This window comes from Hemitrygon akajei, chromosome 1 (assembly GCF_048418815.1).
Source record: "Hemitrygon akajei chromosome 1, sHemAka1.3, whole genome shotgun sequence".
Lineage (NCBI taxonomy): Eukaryota > Metazoa > Chordata > Chondrichthyes > Myliobatiformes > Dasyatidae > Hemitrygon > Hemitrygon akajei.
The window spans coordinates 116,464,517-116,484,380 of record NC_133124.1 but is presented as its reverse complement, the minus strand read 5'-3'; the positions used below and the strand labels follow the sequence as shown (position 1 = coordinate 116,484,380).

Sequence of the window (19,864 nt, the reverse complement as noted above, 5' to 3'; positions counted from 1 at the left end):
CAGCCAACGTGGCAACCAATATGCAGACAGCAGGATCTCATTAATAGCTGTCTGATAACAGCTAGGCTGTTCATTACTGTGAGGTCTAGGGGATCAATATTGACAGACACCTGACTAATGTAACACTAACATCCCTTCCCTCTCCAAAATGGTTCATGGCTTTAGTTTTGTCCTGATTGGAGAGATTAATTGTAAGGTGGGGTGATGGGGAGGGAGGGATAGGGGAGAGAGTGTGCGGAGGAGGGAGGAGAAGAGAGGGGGAGTGGGAGAGAAAGAAAGAAACCAATGGAGAGGGAGTGAACATCAAGGAAGAAGGCTGGTGTAGTTTGCTAGGACTCAAGGGCTTGAGTTACAGGGAAAGGTTGGGCAGGCTAGGACTTTATTCCCTGGAGTGTAGGACTCTGAGGGATCATCATATTGTGATGTAAAATAATGAGGGGCATAAATAGGGTGAACTTGCACAGTCATATTCCCAGGGAAATGGAGCCAAAAACTAGTGGGCATAGGTTTAAAATGAGAGACAAAATAATTTAAAAGGGACTGGGATGGCGGGGGGGGGGGGCAACTTCTTCACACAGTGTGTGGTGCATATGAGGAACAAGCTACTAGAGGACATTGTTAAGGCAGGTACCTTAACATTTAATAGGCATCTGGACAGATACATGATAGGAAAATTTAGAGCAGGGGTTCCCAGCCTGGGGTCCAAGGACCACTTTGTTAATGTTATTGGTCCATGGCATGGGTTGAGAACCCCTGGTTTGGAGGGATATGGGCCAAACGTGTGCAAATGGGACTAACTAAGATGGAACTCTCAGTTAGCATGGTCCAGTTGGGCCAAAGGGCCTATTTCCATGGTGCATGAATCTACAAGGGGAAGCTCACAGGAGGAGGCTGAGATAATGGTAGTTGATATCATGAAGCAGAAGCCATTACTTAGAATTCCATTACTCTATTAGAGGCAGAGGAAGTCAGGGACAGTTATGGGTGGGGATGCGGAGAAATAGCTAGAGAGAGAGAGAGAAAGGGAAAGAGTTCTTGATTCAGAACTTGACCAATATCAACGTCAACATTTGCCAACAAGGTGAGTCTGCACTGCTGAATCGGAAATTGCAGCAGAGTTTTCAGAGTCTAATCAGTTAACCTCATGATCACAGAGCCAACTAACTTCACCTCAAATGAAATGTGTAATCTCAGCCCACACATCACGGTGCATGAATAATGTACAATGCTTTTGCTGATGATTTGTGTGACGTTCAGTACTTTCATTTAGTGTCATAATACATTTTGTTTTAAATGACATAAATATTTCAGTGTTACTAAAAAACCCAAATGCCAGCTCAGACACTCTTAAATATTTACTTCAAATTCTCTTGTGCTGTGCCTATGACGCCAACCAGCCAAAGTCTTTAGTGTACGTTGCAGGACAGCTAAAAGTCTGTGGTGATTCTTCCAGATGAAGGAGTGACTTTGGTCTCAGAAATAGGTCCTTCAACTTGTTAGCTCCACGGTGATCCTCACAGCATTTTACCTGCATTTCCGCAGTCTGTACAAATATTTATCTATTTTTTAATGAAAGGGCAAGTTCAGATCAAACGGTATCTAGCATGCAGATGGCAAGTCTGCATAATTGATGCTGTGACAGGTCACATTTATTCAGGCTTTTCAAATTACTCAGAAAGATCACATTTAATTTGCTGCTGAATGGAACCTGTCACATTTTACGATCAATGCCTAGTTGCTTATCACTCCATAGTATTTACCAAGTTTGAGTTTATTGTCATAGGCATACATACACAGGGTAGGAATACCATTAAAAATAAGCTCAGTGGCAGCAGTGCAGTATGGTACAGACCTGGAAAAACAAAAGTTAACAAGTTTTAATTAACGTGACTTGCAAAATAAACATAACAATAATGCAATTAGAGAGAAAAAGAGAAATGAAATGTAGTCCAGGGTAGTTTTTGGGTATTCCAGGTCAGTTTAAGAACCTGCTGTGAGTGACATAGAACTGATAGTACACACAAATGCTGGAAGAACTCAACAAATAATACAGAGTCTATGGAGGGAAATGGACAGTCAACAATTCAGTCTGAGACCCTTTATCAGAAATGGAAAGTAAGAGGACAGAATAAGCTAAAATAAAAAAAGGTATGGGAGATGGAGGAGTAAAAGCTGACAGGAAATAGGTGAATCAAGGTGAAAGGGGGAAGGTAGGTGTTTGGGAAGGGGGATGAAAGAGAATGGTGAGAGAAGCTGAGAGGTGATAGGTACAAGAGTCAAAGAGCTGAAGAAGGAATCAGATAGGGAAGAACCGTGGATGACTGAATAAAGAGAAGGGGATGGGGAACTCAAAGGAGGTGATGAGCAGAATATGAGGGTGGCAGGGTGTAGAGGAGGAGTGAGAGGCTACAGGAATGAGGGAAAACAAAGGGGGTGGGAGAAAAAGGAAAACATGAAAGGAATGGTTTCCGGAAGTTAGTGAAATCAATGTTGATGCTGTCAGCTTGGAACCACCCAGACAGAATACCAGGACCTGCTCCTCCATCCAGCATCAGGCTTCATCATGGCAGAAGAGGAGACTATGGGCTGGCGTGCAAGTGGGGGAATGGGAAGTGCAAATGAAATGGGTGGCTACTGGGAGATCCTGGCTGTTGCTGTGAGCAGAACAAAGGTGCTCAATGAAGCAGTCTCCCAATCTGTGTTTGGTTCTCACCTATGTAAGGAAGGCTGCACCAGCAACACCAAATACAATAAATTACACTGAATGACTTGCAAGTGAAAGACTGCCTCACTTTAGGGCCCTGAATGATGGTGCGAGGGGAGGTATAGGAGCAGCAGCAGAGGTAAGTGGAGGGAAATTGATGGGAAGGGAAGAGCAGCCAAGGAAGTCACAGAGTGAGCAAAATGTGGACAGGGGTGGGGATGGGGGAAGATGTGCCTGATGGTGGGAGCCCATTGGTGATTGAATTGATTTCTCTAACTCTAGTATCCACTCCCCTGTTTTCCTTTTTCTTCCTCCACCTTTTTTTATCCCTCATTCCTGTGATCTCCTCCTCCCCTCCCCTGCCATTATGATCCGCCCACCAATTTCCTCTGGTTCCCTACCTCCTCCGCTTTACTCCATGGTCTACTGTCCTCCTTTATCAGATAATTCCTCCTTCAACCCTTTCTCTTCCATTTGTCACCCGTTTGCTTCTCACACCATTTCCCCTTAACCCCTCCTTCCGCCACCTGCCATCATCCTCACAGCTGGACTCACATTTCCTGCCACCTCCCCCTACTGTTTTATTCTGGACTATGCCCTCTTTCTTTACTGTCCTGGTAAGGAGTCTCAACTGGAAACATCAAATGTTCATTTTCCTCCTTAGATGCTGCATGGCTTGATGAGTTAGTTGGGCATTTTGTGTCTGTGCTCAAGATTTCCATCATTTGCAGAAGCAGTAGGGAAGAGTTGTTGTTGAATCTTAAAATGTGGGTCTTCAGGCTCCTGTATGTCCTGTCTAATAGGCTCCCTGGTAATGGTTGTCACCTTCCTGAGACATTGCCTCTTGTAGATATCCTTAATGATGGAGGGGAATGTACCCATGATGGCACTGACTAATTCCACCACTCTCTTTAGCCTCTCCTGTTTCTGTGCATTGAAGTTCCAATACCAGTAGGCCATGACACAATCAGTCGGAATGCTTCCCAATGAATATCTGTAGAAATTTGTTAGAGTCTCTGATGACATGCCAAATTCCCTTAAACTTCTAAGAAAGCAGAGGCTCTGGCACACCCTCTTTATCTATTTGCCAGGTCCAGAACAGGTCTTCCAAGATGTTGACACCCATGAACTTGAAGGTGCTCACCCTTTCCATGGCCACTGGTGCATGTTTGCACTATCACTCACTCCTCCCATAGACCTAGAATGAGCCTCACAGCATCTTCCATTGTCTCTTGTTGACCTAAAGGGTGCGATTTCCATCTGGAATATCATTGTTGACATGGAGTGGTTATTGAAAGCTTTGTCAGTGCACGTGTGACATAAGGTGCCCAGGAGCGGGTCCCTTATGTGATGGAATGAGGTCACAAATACTCTATAAGCTTGAGGCATACAGATCAACACTTTGAGAATTTATTTCTGGAAAATGAATTTTTCAACTGTACAAAATTGTTGAGCAATCTAGGGTGAGGTGGTCCTGCCTTTTACTGGGATGATTGGGAATCAGGGCTAGTAAAGGAAAACAACAGTGTGTCCCTCAGCTGATAAGTCCTAGTTTTGAAAGCACATCCTTTTCTGTAACACTCAACATCTCATTCCAATTTCCTCTTGCTGGGAATCCAGACTTTCTCCCAGCACACCAATTGGGAGCATTCCAGAGGCCCTCCACACGTGGTAGACTGACCTGGATTGACTTCTTAGCTCTAAAGCACAACAGTTACCTTGATAGACATGGTAGTGTAATGGTTTAATAACCAAATCACTGATCCATTGATCTATAAATAAACACCCATCATGCAGGATAGAAAATTCAAATCTAAACCATTTGAATTTTCTTTATAAAAACTTTATCAATTCTTGAAAACTATCTGGTTTACCTCAAGGGAGGAAATCTGCCCATCAAAGCTACTGTATACACAACTCCAGATCAACCATTGCCGTCAGTGTAGCTACTTCAGGCACAATTGGGTTTGGACACTTGGCAATGATGTTTAGAAAATAACTCTGATTAAATGGTGTTCTTCCCCATTTGTTAATCAGAGCCTGAAGTTGTAAAAACTTACTGGTCATGTGACTGATCAATTAGCCAAATCTTTTAGAACAGGGTGAAATTCATGAAGACTTAGCAACCAATGACAACTTTTGCCTTCTCAAGTGCTAATGTGGCAAATAATAACTTGTACTATTATAGTGGACTTATCTAAGCATTCTAATAACCACTCACCTGGCCTGTGTACATGTATTTACAAACTGAGGTGAGCTCACTCAGAGCACAGCTATTAACTTTAACTTTATCTACAACAATATTTTAAGACAAACAGTTTCTAGGAATGAGCTGGGTCTTTGCATGATCAATATTCTGGATTGCTTTGTTCACAGGGAACTGAAGGACAGAGGCCACATTACGCTACAACTGGTTCTAAGTCAAAGGCGGCTTATAAAGGACGAAGAGATGGAACCCTGTCATCTCTTTTCAAAATGGTAAGACATGAAAATTACCGTTCAGTATCCATCACAAAACTAGCATTCATGTAGCAAAGGCAGGTCCGTTGCATTTTCCGTATGTACTTGTGCTCCTCCAAGCTGGTGTGTTGTAGAGATAGCAGTCTGCTTCAGCACCACCAGGTTTGTTACCTGGTTGTCTGGGCTTTACGTGCCTGTGATTTGCACCATACTTGTGCACATGACAATAAACTCCACTTGATTACTGTGCTCAGTTCTGGTCGCCTCACTACAGGAAGGATGTGGAAGCCATAGAAAGGGTGCAGAGGAGATTTACAAGGATGCTGCCTGGATTGGGGAGCATGCCTCATGAGAATAGGTTGAATGAACTCGGCCTTTTCTCCTTGGAGTGACGTAGGATGAGAGGTGACCTGATAGAGGTATATAAGATGATGAGAGGCATTGATCGTGTGGATAGTCAGAGGCTTTTTCCCAGGGCTGGAATGGTTGCCACAAGAGGACACAGGTTTAAGGTGCTGGTGAGTAGCTACAGAGGAGATGTCAGGGTAAAGTTTTTTTACTCAGAGTGGTGAGTGCGTGGACTGGGCTGCTGGCAACGGTGGTGGAGGCGGACACGATAGGGTCTTTCAAGAGACTTTTTAGATAAGTACATGGAGCTTAGTAAAATAGAGGGCTATAGGTAAGCCTAGTAATTTCTAAGGTAGGGACATATTCAGCACAACATTGTGGGCCGAAGGGCCTGTATTGTGCTGTAGGTTTTCTGTTTCTATGATTAGGATGGTGCTGGGATGTTTTTCCGATGCTTTCTGCTGATGAGTCAATGTTTAGGGTAAGGAGTAGAAGAGTCAGCTCTGAGGGAGAAAGTTCTCACCCAGTGGAACACACTGCCTGAGAAAGTGGTGGAGGCAGAGACTCTCTCAATACTTAATATCACTTTGTACTGAGGCTACAGATCAAGTCTTAGTAAATAAGTTAGTGTAGATGGATACTTGATGGACAGAATGGAGATGTGGGTCAGAGTCTGTTTTAATGTTGTGTGATAGTAATATTGTTTTTATTGTAGCTTTGATTTTATTTGTTCTTGGGCATCACTGGCAAAACAGGTGTTTATTGTACATTCTCAAGTGTGCTTCAACTGAGTGTTTGCTGGATCTATTCAACTACAATGCTGTGTCACAGGAATAAAGTATAGAACAGGCTAGGTAACCCCTGTCTGATGGGCAATATTGATTTTGATAAATGTTGTAATGATTGTGGTAACCCAGGGGCTTAGACATATAGAGTTCATCTGAGAAACGGCAGAGTACACTTGGGTTTAATCTCCCATCTAAAAGGTAGCTGCTTCAAATATCTAGTACAGTCCTCATTCTGCAGTGGAGTCACCAACATCATTATGTGCCACATCGTATGATGTAGGCGAATCCTATTCCCATGGTTGTTCTTGGCAATTTTTTCTACAGCAGTACTGCCTTTTGGGTAGTGTCTTCACAAGATGGGTGACTCCAGCCATTATCAACACTCTTTCAGAGATCGTCAGACTGCCTTCAGTAATTGCATAACCTGGATTTGTGATATGCACCAGCTACTTATATGACCATCCACCTCCAGCACTTATATCCAATCTCTCCCTATAGCAGATGCCCATCTAATCAATGCAACATCCCATTAAACTTCTTCTACACCCTTTCAAAAGCTTCCACTTTCTAATGGGGCGAAACTCTTGATGAAGGTTAACCAGGGTTTTACAAGGTTTGTGAAGGAATAAGGAAAACTGGAATACAAAAATCTCCAGAAATTAAAGAAACACAAACCTACAGACTACAAAGAGGCACACTATATGCTAACTTGGTTTAGAGTGCTTTATTGCAATACAGATAGTTTTCAGAATTAACCTGGAATTTGTTGTTTGTCAATAGAGGTGGCAAAGCACCTTAATTTAGAAAGGAACTGTTTTAAATTCCATTTACAAATAATTATAATTTGCAAATAACTTCAGAGTGAGGGAGGAGAATGCTTCATAATTTAAGTGCCAAATGCACCTCAAGAGATAAAAAATTGTTTTAAAGATAATTTGTTAAAATGCAAATGAGTTTATTATTATATGCATTGGATTTGTAAAGGGCAGGTCATGCCTTACGAGCCTGACTGAATTTTTTGAGGATGTGACTAAACACATTGATGAAGGAAGAGCAGTAGATGTAGTGTATATGGATTTCAGCAAGGCATTTGATAAGGTACCCCATGCAAGGCTTATTGAGAAAGGAGACATGGAATCCAAAGGGACATTGCTTTGTGGATCCAGAACTGGCTTGCCCATAGAAGGCAAAGAGTGGTTGTAGACAGGTCATATTCTGCATGGAGGTCAGTCATCAGTGGAGTGCCTCAGGGATCTGTTCTGGGACCCTTACTCTTTGTGATTTTTACAAATGACCTGGATGAAGAAGTGGAAGGATGGCTGATGACACAAAGGTTGGAGGTGATGTGGATAGTGTGGAGGGCTGTCAGAGGTTACAGTGGAACATCGATAGCATGCAAATCTAGGCTGAGAAGTGGCAGATGGAGTTCAACCCAGATAAGTGTGAAGTGGTTCATTTTGGTAGGTCAAATATGATGGCAGAATATAGCATTAATGGTAAGACTCTTGGCAGCATGGAGGATCATAGGGATCTTGGGTCCAAGTCCATAGGACGCTCAAAGCAGCTGCGCAGGTTGACTCTGTGGTTAAGAAGGTGTATGGTGTACTGGCCTTCATCAATCATGGAATTGAACTTAGGAGCCGAGAGGTAATGTTGCAGCTATATAGGACCCTGGTCAGACCCCAGTTGGAGTACTGGTCTCAGTTCTGGTTGCCTCACTACAGGAAGGATGTGGAAGCCATAGAAATGGTGCAGAGGAGATTTAAAAGGACATTGCCTGGATTGGGGAGCATGCCTTATGAGAATAGGCTGAGTGAACTCAGCCTTTTCTCCTTGGAGCGAAGGAGGATGAGAGGTGACCTGATTGAGGTGTACAAGATGATGAGAGGCATTGATCGTGTGGATAGTCAGAGGTTTTTTCCCAGGGCTGAAATGGCTGCCACACGAGGACACAGGTTTAAGGTGCTGAGGAGCAGGTACAGAGGAGATGTCAGGGGTTGAGTTTTTTTTAATGCAGCGAGTGGTGAGTGCATGGAATAGGCTGCCGGCAACGGTGTTGGAGGCGGATACAATAGGGTCTTTTAAGAGGCTTTTAGATAGGTCCATGGGGCTTAGTAAAATAGAGGGCTATAGGTAAGCCCAGTAATTTCTAAGGTAGGGACGTGTTCGGCACAACTTTGTGGGCTGAAGGGCCTGTATTGTGCCTTAGGTTTTCTATGCATGAGGAGTACATGTCTGCACAGGTGCAATGAGAAACTTACCTGCAGCAGCATCACAGGCACATAGCATCAGAGACACAACATTCACTAAAAAACAATTTTTTACACGAAAGAACACAATTATAACAAAAAACTATCCATTGTAGTGTAAAGTGGTCAGAGTTGCTATAGTGTAGTGTTTTGAGCTGTGCTAGTTGGTTCAAGTGCAGCACAGTTGAAGGGAAATAGCTGTTCTTGAACAGGTTGCCGTAGGACTTCAGACTTGTGTACATCCTGCTCAATGGTAGCAAAAGATGGAAATGGCCTGGATAGTGGGGGATATTTCTAATAGATATCTTCTTGAGGCAGCATCTCATGTAGATATTACTGATGAAGGGCAGGGCTAGGGCCTGTGTTATGTTGGAATGAGTAACTTAAGAAAATCGCAGTGAAAACAGAGGGATATTTGGGAGTCGGGGGAAAGTAATTTTAACAATGTTATTTATAAAATATGATACTCTATGGGATGAGAAAAAATTAGGACCAATCTGTTCTTTAGCTGCTTTTGCTCATATTACCCTACGCAGTTAACATGACGGTTCTTCTCGCTATGAGAACAAATGCAGCTAAACCCCATAAACAACAGTATGATCATAACAGGATATTGCTTAATGACATTCAGCAATCAATGGTGGCTCTGATGCTGAAGCTAACTTGCACTCTTGTCTGAAACTGTGTTCTGTGAGGATAGCCTTGATTTACAAGGCTGCTCTGGCTTTTACAACAATGAGTACACTTCAGAAGTGCAAAGAGTTTTAAAAATCAGAATCAGATTTATTATCCTCACTGACTGAGATGATGTGAAATCTTGTTTTATGGCAGCAGTACAGTGCAAAATTGTAAGATTACTATAAATTAGAAAAAAAATTAAACATTATTTTAGAAAAGGTAGAATTTGTGGACCATTCAGAAATTTGATGACAGAAGTGAAGAATCTGTTTCTAAATCACTACATGTGGGTCTCCAGTACTAATGATGAGAAGGCATGTCCTGGATGGTGAGGGTTTTAGTGATGGATGATTCTTGAAGGTGTCCTTGATGGTGGGGAGTGTTGTGCTGCATGGAGTTTCTGATTCTCCAACCCTCCGAAGTCTCTTGTATACATCAGGATGCTTTTTATTGACAACAACTCAGCATTCAATACGATCACCTCCTTAAAACTAATCAATAAGCTAGAAGAACGTGGCCTGAATACCTCCTTGTGTGGTTGGATGCTTGATTTCCTCACTTGCAGATCCCAGTCAGTTTGGATTGGCAACAACACCTCCACAATCTCCATGAGCACAGGTGCCCCCAAAAGGCTGCCTGCTTAGCCCCTGCTCGACTTGTTCTACCCTTGAGACTGTGTAGCTAAGCACAGATTCAATGCCATATTTAAGTTTTCTGACACTACTACTGCCGTAGGCCAAATCCAGGGTGGTGATGAATCAGCATATTAGGAGGGAAGAGGGAAGCCACAACACCAACCTCTCACTCAATGTCAACAAGACCAAGGAGCTGAATACTAACATCAGCAGGAGGAAATTGGAGATCCATGAGCCAATCCTCATCAGAGATGGAGAGGGTTAGCAGCGTTAACTTCCTTGGTATTATCATTTCAGAAGACCTCTCTTAGGATCAGCACTTAAGTGCAATCATAAAGAAAGCATGGCAGCACCTCTTCCTCTTTAGAAGTTTACAAAGATTCAGCAAGACATCTAAAACTTCTATAGATGTATGGTGGAGTGTATATTGACTAGCCAAATCACAGCCTGGTAATGGAAACACCAATGCCCTTGAAGGAAAATCCTACGGAAAGTAATGGATACAACTCAGTCCATCACGGGTAAAGTCCTCCCCAGCATTGAGCACGTTGTTGCATTATCACCAGGGACACCCCCCCCCCCCCCCCCACCCAAGCTTCTTGCAGCTGCCATCAAGAAGGTGGTACAGGAGCCTCAGGACCCAACCAATAGCTGTTCAGGAACAGCTATTATCCCTCAATCCCCAGGCTCAGAAAATTCTTAGTTTCTTTGATATCACTGACTGTGTTCATTAAATCTACAAGCATGTTTATTAAAATACACTGCCTTTACTGTTCCAAACAGGGGAAGAAAGGTGAAGGTTCACCTGCTAGACGCTGAATCCCCATCAAGTACAACCGGAAGGAATGCTTCAAAATGGAAAAATATCCTTGCTCTGTGTTGTATATTAACAGTCTTACTATTCATGCATTAACTAGCATTTACTGAGTCCCTCCAAAGAGAATGATTGCATACAAATATGATCTTTACCAATCAGGTATCTAGCCTGGTGCTCTTAATGCAAACTTGCCTAATTCAAATTTATCTGTTAACCAGATTTTTAAAAAAGAACTGTTTATTTCAATTTCTTAATTTGAGCCACAGAACGATGTGAGCAAAGAGATTTTGAATTAACTGGAGTAGACGGTATAATGAATGGAATGTGTTATTGCTTATATATACTAGTCCCACAGTAATTCGAAATATTTTAGAAACTTGATGTGAAGGTACCAATGGTCTTACAACTCTATCCACTCTCCTTTTCTGTGGATAAGGAATCTAATGTTTTATAATGAATTTTATTGCATCTTAACACCATTACTGTAAAATATCATGACAATTGCTAAGGTTTTACTAAATATATTAGCACTGTGCAAAAGTGAGATCTTGTCTGACAGTTGCTGTTCAGTTCAATAAACTCCATTTTGAACAGAAATGTCATTGGTTACTTGTACCCAAAGAAGCATTTCAGTAGTATAATAAAACTGACGGTCTATTCTTCACACTCTATGGTGCAATGCAGATAAAGCAGCATTACGTGTTGTAAAGCTGTGAACATTAAGGTGTTACACTAACATGATATGTGTGAAAATGTTATCAGTAAGCTATAATCTCAAACTAACACTAAATTCCACATCAATGGGCCAAGACCATTGCTATGTGAGTGCTCTTTTGAATTGCACTGTTCTTGAAATTGAAATAATATTTTTATCACTTTTACATTTACCTTTTTGTTTGTTATCCAAGTGTAGTGCATTAAAATGGCAAATTTACACAAAGCTTAAGGTGATTGCTTTCTCAGAGGTAAACACCCTTCATGTTAGCCACGAGGGTGAATCGTCTCCGCACCCAAGAAACATATACGTGCACCAAGAATTTAATTTGAACGAAATACAAGGGGATGATACACACTCACAGATTCTGATAGAATACTCTACTTCTGGCGCCTGCTGTTTTTACTGCAGATGTAGGAAGAGTATAGTTTATACCTGCCCTCCCTCGGTAATGCTGCTGCTACTGCTGCTCTTTGATTAGAAGTCTTCATTTTGCCAGTTGTGGCTTAATCTCCAGTGGGTGACAAAGCATGCTACCATCCATTCTCCAACTGGTAATATCTAAAATGCACAGGCAGGTGAAAGTAGAGACTTATTAATGTTAGTTTTCCTTTCTATTGCCAGTTTATGTATGGTAACTTGCTTATAGAGAACACATACTAGAAAAAGATGAATGATCATGTATGACAGTGATATTTCTGAATGTAAATGTAAAAAATAATGCAGCTAAACTGTTTGTCCATGTTAAAATAAAGTTACAGTTATAATTCAACTACAAAGATTGTTGTTTTGTATGTTTGATGTTTGTTAAAAATGCTCTAAATTAAAGAAGTTTTATTGTAAAATCTTTACAGTAGACTTCTCCCATGCTTGATGGTTTGAATGCCAGTCACTAACCACTTTATATTATCAAGAACAAAAAATATGCTCTAAAGGATTCCTTGCATCATTAAACAACTCTTCAAAATGTATTATTGAAGCAATAAGGAGCATAAAGTAACAAATCCCCTATATCAATAAGCTCTGACTGCAACTATTTCATCCTAGGGAAGTATTAAGTAAAGATGTTTCTCAATGAAAGATAAAAATTGCATTAAACAGAAAAAAAGTATTCAAAGGACAAGCACTATTTGTCACAAAGACAATGCCTTAAATAAGCTCACTATTTAAAATTTAACATTTAGCAAATGAATGTGCAGAAGTGCTTAATATGAATCTAGACCACAGGTTCCCAACCTGGAGTCCATGGGCCCTTGCACTAGAGGGATATCTGTACACCCTGGATATAGAGCAAAAAGAAAATGGAAACTTATGGCCACTCTGTCATCCTCTTACTGCCTGCCACAGTCAATGGATTTCCCCTATCCTCTCACACGGTGCAGCCTTGAAGGTGATAGGATACTGCAGGGTGCCTCAGCTACAAAATATGTGCATTACTCACCAAGACTTCTTCCAAAATCCCATGATCTCTTCCAACTACAGAGACGGGTAGCATCACCACTTGTGAATTCTCTCCATCTTACTTTATCTGGAACTTGGAAATATCTCAATGTTCCTTCACTGAAGCTTGGATACAAATCCTGGAACGCTGTCCAACTACAATATGGGAGCACCTTTACCAAATTAATTACGGCAGATTAAGAATGGGCAGCACAGCAAGCAGAACTCCATTGATCCAGGTTCAATCTGACTTGTGGTGCTATCTGTGTGGAGTTTGCACATTCTTCCTGCAACTGATACCTTCCTCCTTTCCACAGACATGCTGACTAGGCAGTTAATTGCACTGTAAACTGTCCACCTTCTGTAGGTGAGCAGGGGATGGATTGGCAGGACTAAGGGGAAGATAGGTTAGTGGGGGTGCAAGGCTGCTCTGGGGCAGCATAGACTAATGGGCTGAAATGGTCTCCATCTATATCAGTTGGAAAAATGGAAGGCAGCATCTCACTCCACTTCTTAAGGACAGTTAGGAAAATACAGCAAATGGTGACTTTGTCAGAACTGCACATATCCTGAAAGAAAGCAAAAATGTTGCAATTTCCTTGCAACTCCAAGGGGGCAGTAATGAGAGATAAACAAAATACGCATTCACTGGAAATTACAAGGATAGGGATTGGGGAATTGACGATGGAATTTAAGGAGTTTTAAGACTTTGATGAGTACTCTAGAGCAGAACTTGTTGGTATGTGATGTTGGGCATTGGAGTTTGGTCCACTCAATTGAACATTACCTTTCAACTAGTTTGGCCATTCAGAAAAGTTAGAGTATGTTTTTGGTGGGTGTCATCTGGAAAAAAACACCCATGCAAAGCAGATGTTAGCTCAATATATTATATTCAAATTGGACACCTTTAATCAAGGCATAGAAACAGAGGAGCAATGATGCATTTAGAACGTTAAAATTGGCCCATAATGCACAAAGTATGTATACACTACCCCCATTGTACAGTATTACTCTTGATCATAGGGCACTATTACTGAAGTTGGTCGTCTCTGCCCTAGTGCAGTGGAAAGAATTTTCTTTTTCTTTTTAATTCTAGTTTTTTAATTCTAACATTCCAGTCCCAGCATGTGCTTTTCTGTTAGCTACAAGCTTAACACTCTTCAGCCAGTGAACATCCCTTGACATTCTAAGATATTATCCATCCTCACTTACCTGCACCAATCTTTCAAGAGGACAGTCACAGCCTCACCCACATACCTAATCCCTGATCCCACTGCCTCATGACTCTAAATGATATAGAAGTCTGGGAAAGTGTTCATTCTGTTGCCACCAAGGCTTTGAACAAAGCCAAAGTTTGCAGTAGTGAACTGAACCAATGTGGCCCACTGTATTAGAACATAGAAAACCTACAGCACAATACAGAATTGGCTGTTAGGATTTGGTAAAGATACTCTCCAGAGTGCAGATAAATACAGCATTAGTCTGTAACCTTTCAACGACGAACTGGATTGCCCACTTAGTACCCATTTGAAAAAATAAAAATCCCACAAACCTGATTATTAAAAACCAATAGTATTATTTGAAATATCTTGATTTAAATACATTACATATACTTACAAAGAAGAAAAAACATCCCTTGAGTCACAAATTATACAATCTATATACACATTGTTTAAACAAAAAAATAAGCTCCATTGGAGACAGATGAAAAGCCAATCTTATGATTATCTTTCGAGATGCTCTTAGTTATATTTACATGCAACCCGATATTACAAATATCACAGGTATTTACAGTGATGTTCCAAAGTCAAATATAAATGTTGCACAATGTTATTTTGGGGGGAGGCAGGGAATTAACACTAGTTATATAATACACTACGAAAAAATACATTAATGAAGTGCTCATGTAACAACAGTGCAAACAAAAAATACCTTAGGCATAGAATGGAGACAATATATACATAAATATCCATGTACAAGTCCCTTATCTAGAGACATTACCTTTACCAAATGCACAAAATGTTGTGCTGTGTGTGTAAAGTGGGAACATCTACAAAAATATTCTTTGGAATGCAAACAAAATTCACTTTTATACAATCAGCCATTTATTTTAATTCACAGAATAGCTTTATGTTCTGAAGACTAGTCACACTAGTGGCAAGTCATGACACTGCAGGCGAGTTAGAATGCTCGCAATAAGTAGCCAGGCAGACTGTAATTAGAGGTTCTCTGGAGATATGATAGACAATTGGCTCTGGTGGTGAGAGAGCCCATGAAATGGTCAGCCAGTGGGAGATGTGCAGCCTGGTTCTCCACTGTGCAATGCTCTCAATGAGCAATCAGGCCAATTTAATACAGCACAACTCCTGACACCACCACAATAAGTGTTCCCTGAATAGCTGAAATGAAGATAAGAAATTCCTTCGTGATTAATCTTCAAAATTGTGTAAACGTCACATTATGTTGCATTTTCCCGAACTTGTAGATCATTCTCTCTTGCTTCATAATTAGACTGAGCACTGCATGCTCATAATTTTAGCCCTTTAACTCAAGGTTAGTACCTTGCATTAACTCTTTATTCATGGTTTGTCTAACCTGGTGGCACATCCAACTTTTTCCAATGACCCAGGCTGGTGGCTACCAAAGTCACAATGCCTGACCAAGATCAGGAAGAAATACCTCCACAAATATATATACTCAAGTTGGGTAGGAGTGCAAATGGTGTAAGCTAGCGGAAAACATTTGCTATCCTACAATGCCATTCATTAGAGGATTCTGGTACAACTTCAACGAGATCAAGACCACGGCTGGCATCTTCTCCCTCTTGCTCTTGGCTGCTTCCAGTGTCTTGACCACTGCCTGGAGGAGCAAAAGAACTTATTAGATTTTGCAACAGATAGAATGGTAGGTGACATGGACACGCTGTAGGAAGCAGATGGGATTATCAATCTAAGGACACAATTAGAATCAATAAACTAATAGGCCCCTGGAACGTGCTTCATCACTAACTATGGATGTTCCTCTCACCCAGCTTCCAGAGATTTGGCCCCACCACATGACTCACTTTGATGCACTGTCAGTGTTTAGAATAGATTTTGTATTCAAATCAGTCATCTTACAAGAGCATCGCTTCTGAGCAATTTATCTTGTATAGCTTTTCACTTTTATTTAGGTGCACTGCAATATGGTTGAGGCCTGGATCTAAAAATATGAGTTCAAATCCTATCCCAACCACTGCAAAATTTAGGAAACAAGTAATGAAATCAATAATTGTGACAGTGAAACAACTGGGCCACAGTAAAAACCTCTGGTTCACTTCTCGGGAAGGAAATCTGACTCCCTTCCAAGTCTAGCTGCTACACTAATCCAAACCTAATGTGGTTGGCATTGTACAAGCAAAACAAGCAATAAGTGTGATTTGCATAATGGCAATAGATCCCCTACAGGAATAAGTAAAATCAATCCAATGATTTTTTTCTGCACTACCACACAGGAAGAACATGTATATTATTTTAACCATTATTTGAGTCACAATAAGTGGGTCACTAACCAGGAAAGCCATGTGCCCTTTTCATGTGTATCTTCATATTGCCTTTTTGTGTGAAGGAAATTCCACAGTATTCACATTTGTACGGTCTCTCACCAGTATGTTTCTTCATATGAACTTGTAGTGCATTTTTTTGGTTGAAAGCTTTTTCACAAAGGTTGCACTGAAATGGCCGCTCACCTGCAAAACAATGCAAGTATTTTCAGTCATAATGAATGCACTCAAATTTCAGCCAGACATTGGGCTTCTGGTGAATTTGAAGACTGACTGTTCTCCATTTTGAAATTAAACCACACTGATGGGAAACAAAGTCTTCCAAATTGAGACATTATGTCATGTGACAACTCCACCCCACCCCCCAAATCTCTCAGTAATTCTTTTTTATAAAATGTTTAACCTTACTCTGATTACAGCATAGTTTTTGTTGTTGCATAAAATTACATTACATTATAATGTAATGGATTCTTTGCATCACTAAATAGTTCTTCAAACTGTATTATTGAAGCATCCATAAAGTAATAAATCCCCCAAATCAATAAGCTCTGGCTGCAATTATTTCATCCTGGGGAAGTATTAAGTAAATACTGGATGCTTTTCAATAAAAGATAAACATTGTATGAAACAAAAATCACTCAAAAGAACAAGCACTTTGTCACAAAGACAATGCCTCAAATAAACTCACTATTTAAAATTTAACATTTAACAAATGAATGTGCAGAAGTGAATCTAGACCAGAGTATGCTACAAAGCACACTAAAATTCAAGAATCAATAATATACTTTTAAACACTATTAACTGTAGAGCATGTGGAAATATTGCTTATATTGTTAGAATTTGACAGCAGGGTTACAAGGGAAATGGGGAGGAAAATGCACTTCATTTTATCTGTGCTCTGGCTAATTATTATACCAAACATAGGCCTTGATGTAAGTGGAGAGATTAGAAGATGCACCTTTAAACAGACCAAAGCAACCAAAATGAACCTGCAATACAAGTACATTGCATTTTCACCTTGCTCTAACAATCATGCCAAATTACAACACACCTGTTCAAATTTCTTAATTCTTTTAACTTCTGATGTTAACAAGCTCAATATTTACAATGTCTAGACAGCTGTAATTGTTCTCAATCCCACATCTATTAAGCAGCAATTCAGATGGAGCAATTAAGTTATGCACACTAAATTATGCATATCCATCAGTTATTAAAATTCAGAGTAAAATAGTGAAGTCATAAATAAATCATGTTACCACACATCAGTTCAACTTCCTTTCACTCTCCTTGATCCTTAAATCATATTGTTTACTTAAAATTATCAACAGCTGCTGTGGTTGGTTTCAAGAACTTAATATAATTATGGACAAATCATACAGGAGGCAAGTTGATCCATGATTCTCATTCCCCTTCCCTTTCATTACTACTCTATGTACTTCTTTCCTGTACTACACTTACCAGTGCTTTTTATACATTTATTTAATTTCTCCTCAAGAGCTGTAATTCAAACCTGTATCCAATGCCACTAGTGGATTTGGGATCAGACACTTTGAAGAGCATTCAAGGTATACCCAACTTTGAAAAAGCTTTCCTCCGCTCTTCACTTGATCCTTCAATACAGGTGAAGTTCTCAGGTGCACTTCCCTCCACAGGTGCTACATGACTCACTGAGTTCATCCAGCATCCTGTTTATTGCTTGGAATCAGCATATTCACTAATTAATAAAGACCTCCTTATTTCCATCCAGGCTTATTCCTCCGAATTACCATAAAACTGCAATTGGAAACAAGTCCTGCCTCATGTTCTCCATCAAAACCACCCAAATTTTGAACATTGCTAACCAATCTTCCAAGTTTTTTAAAGAAATTAAAATGTTCAATATTGGCTTCCAAAATTTCTCACATAGCACCATTTTGTATTGGCCAAAGCCTCATGTTGAGCTGAATGAATACCTGTGTGGATCCGATTGTGTCGTTCCAGTTGACTTGGCTTTGCAAAGGCTTTATCACATGATTCACATTTATATAATTTAGGCTTCTGACTGCTGGGCGATGGTCCTGGCTGGTGAGTTTGAAGATGGTCCTTGGATTAAAAGAAAGCACATTTCTATTCTTTACACACCCAAAACTCACATTTAGAAATTGAGACACAAGAAACTGTAGATGCAGGAATCTGGAGCAACAATCTGCTGTAAGAGCTCAGCAGTTTGAGCAGCATTCGGGGCAGGGGAACAAGGGAACAAGGTGGAATTGTTAACCATTCAGATTTGATGCAGGATTGCAACCCAAAACATCATCAATTCCTTCACCCACCCCCCCCCCCACAGACTTCCTCCAACACGTTGTTTGTTGCTTTAATAAATAATGTTATAATTTTATTTGCATTCCAGAAATTTCTGATATAAACCCATACAAATCACTGGCAGCTCCTCATGAAAATATTTTGTCTCACCTTCTGTCTGTGACATTTGCTTGTTGGTCCATTTGTCAAAGAGAAATGCTTGTATGCCCTATTATGAAAACATGTCATCTTGAAAACCTCTATTAGGTTGCAGTTCAATCTTCTGTCACAATTGTAGAGGAATTTGGCCTAACATGGCCATGCTAACAACCACACACTCAACTCATTGAACCCATTTACCAATATGCAGGCTCTTGCCTTTATGCCTTGGTGATCCAAGTGCTTGCTTCGGTACTTTTTAAACACTGTGAGAGTAACTGTTTCCAATGTCATTCAGGCAGTGTATTCCAGATTCCAAATACCTCTAGGTGACAATTTTCTTCTTCAGATCCCCTTTAAACTCAAGTCCTCTAATCATTGGCACGACCATTACAGGAAAGCGTTCATTACACCCAATGTATATAAACTCTCTTTGTAAACTATATAAGCTCTCCTTGCTCATCCTTAGTAACCTTCCAATGAACCTCTTGTGTATACCTCATAAGTCCTTCCTGTGCAACTATGGGCACCCTTGAGAAAATAATGCAGAACACTGTTGAGGCTTGACCAGAAATTTAAGATCAGTGAATGAGACTCTCACATCAATAGCACACAGGCACAAAATTAGTCTCATTTTCAGGTCATGGCTTGGAAGGCTGCCTTTTCCAGCAGCACTGGCTTAAATAAACCAGCAGAAAGTTCCAAAATTAAATGAAGCTCTGTCCTAAGTGAACAAAAACACATCAAGACAGCTGCCTCCACTTTTATCCCACATTGGTTTACATCTTGCACTTGTCACCAGCCAACACTGATGCCGAGAAAAATATATTAGGCAATTAGGCAACTGTACCAGTTACAGTGAGCTGCCTTAATGACCATCACCTGGTAGCATTCACATCTACAATGCTTTGAGAGGTTGGTCATGACTAGACTGAACTCCTGCCTTAGCAAGGACCTGAACCCATTGCAATTTGCCTGTTGCCACAACAGGTCAACAGTAAGTGTAATCTCAGTGGCTGTCCACGCAGTTGTAGACCACCTGAACAACAC

At 40.6% G+C, this 19,864-nt stretch overlaps 2 protein-coding genes across 6 annotated transcripts in view; one reads left to right on the top strand and one right to left on the bottom strand.

The window, feature by feature from the left end:
* The window catches only part of LOC140730335 (myelin basic protein-like), a 177,423-nt gene extending 165,250 nt beyond the window's left edge, over positions 1-12,173 (top strand). For both annotated transcript variants that reach the window (XM_073050628.1, XM_073050618.1), the window contains 2 exons: positions 5,081-5,182; positions 10,646-12,173. In XM_073050628.1, coding sequence (XP_072906729.1) covers positions 5,081-5,182; positions 10,646-10,681 — 138 coding nt within the window. In that variant the 3' untranslated portion in view covers positions 10,682-12,173. The remainder of the gene's footprint in view (positions 1-5,080; positions 5,183-10,645) is intronic.
* A 2,223-nt stretch (positions 12,174-14,396) lies between these two features.
* The window catches only part of LOC140730323 (zinc finger protein 236-like), a 161,454-nt gene continuing 155,986 nt past the window's right edge, over positions 14,397-19,864 (bottom strand). For all 4 annotated transcript variants that reach the window (XM_073050576.1, XM_073050586.1, XM_073050604.1 and 1 more), the window contains 3 exons: positions 18,328-18,457; positions 16,385-16,561; positions 14,397-15,693 (listed from right to left, as the gene is read on the bottom strand). In XM_073050576.1, coding sequence (XP_072906677.1) covers positions 15,563-15,693; positions 16,385-16,561; positions 18,328-18,457 — 438 coding nt within the window. In that variant the 3' untranslated portion in view covers positions 14,397-15,562. The remainder of the gene's footprint in view (positions 15,694-16,384; positions 16,562-18,327; positions 18,458-19,864) is intronic.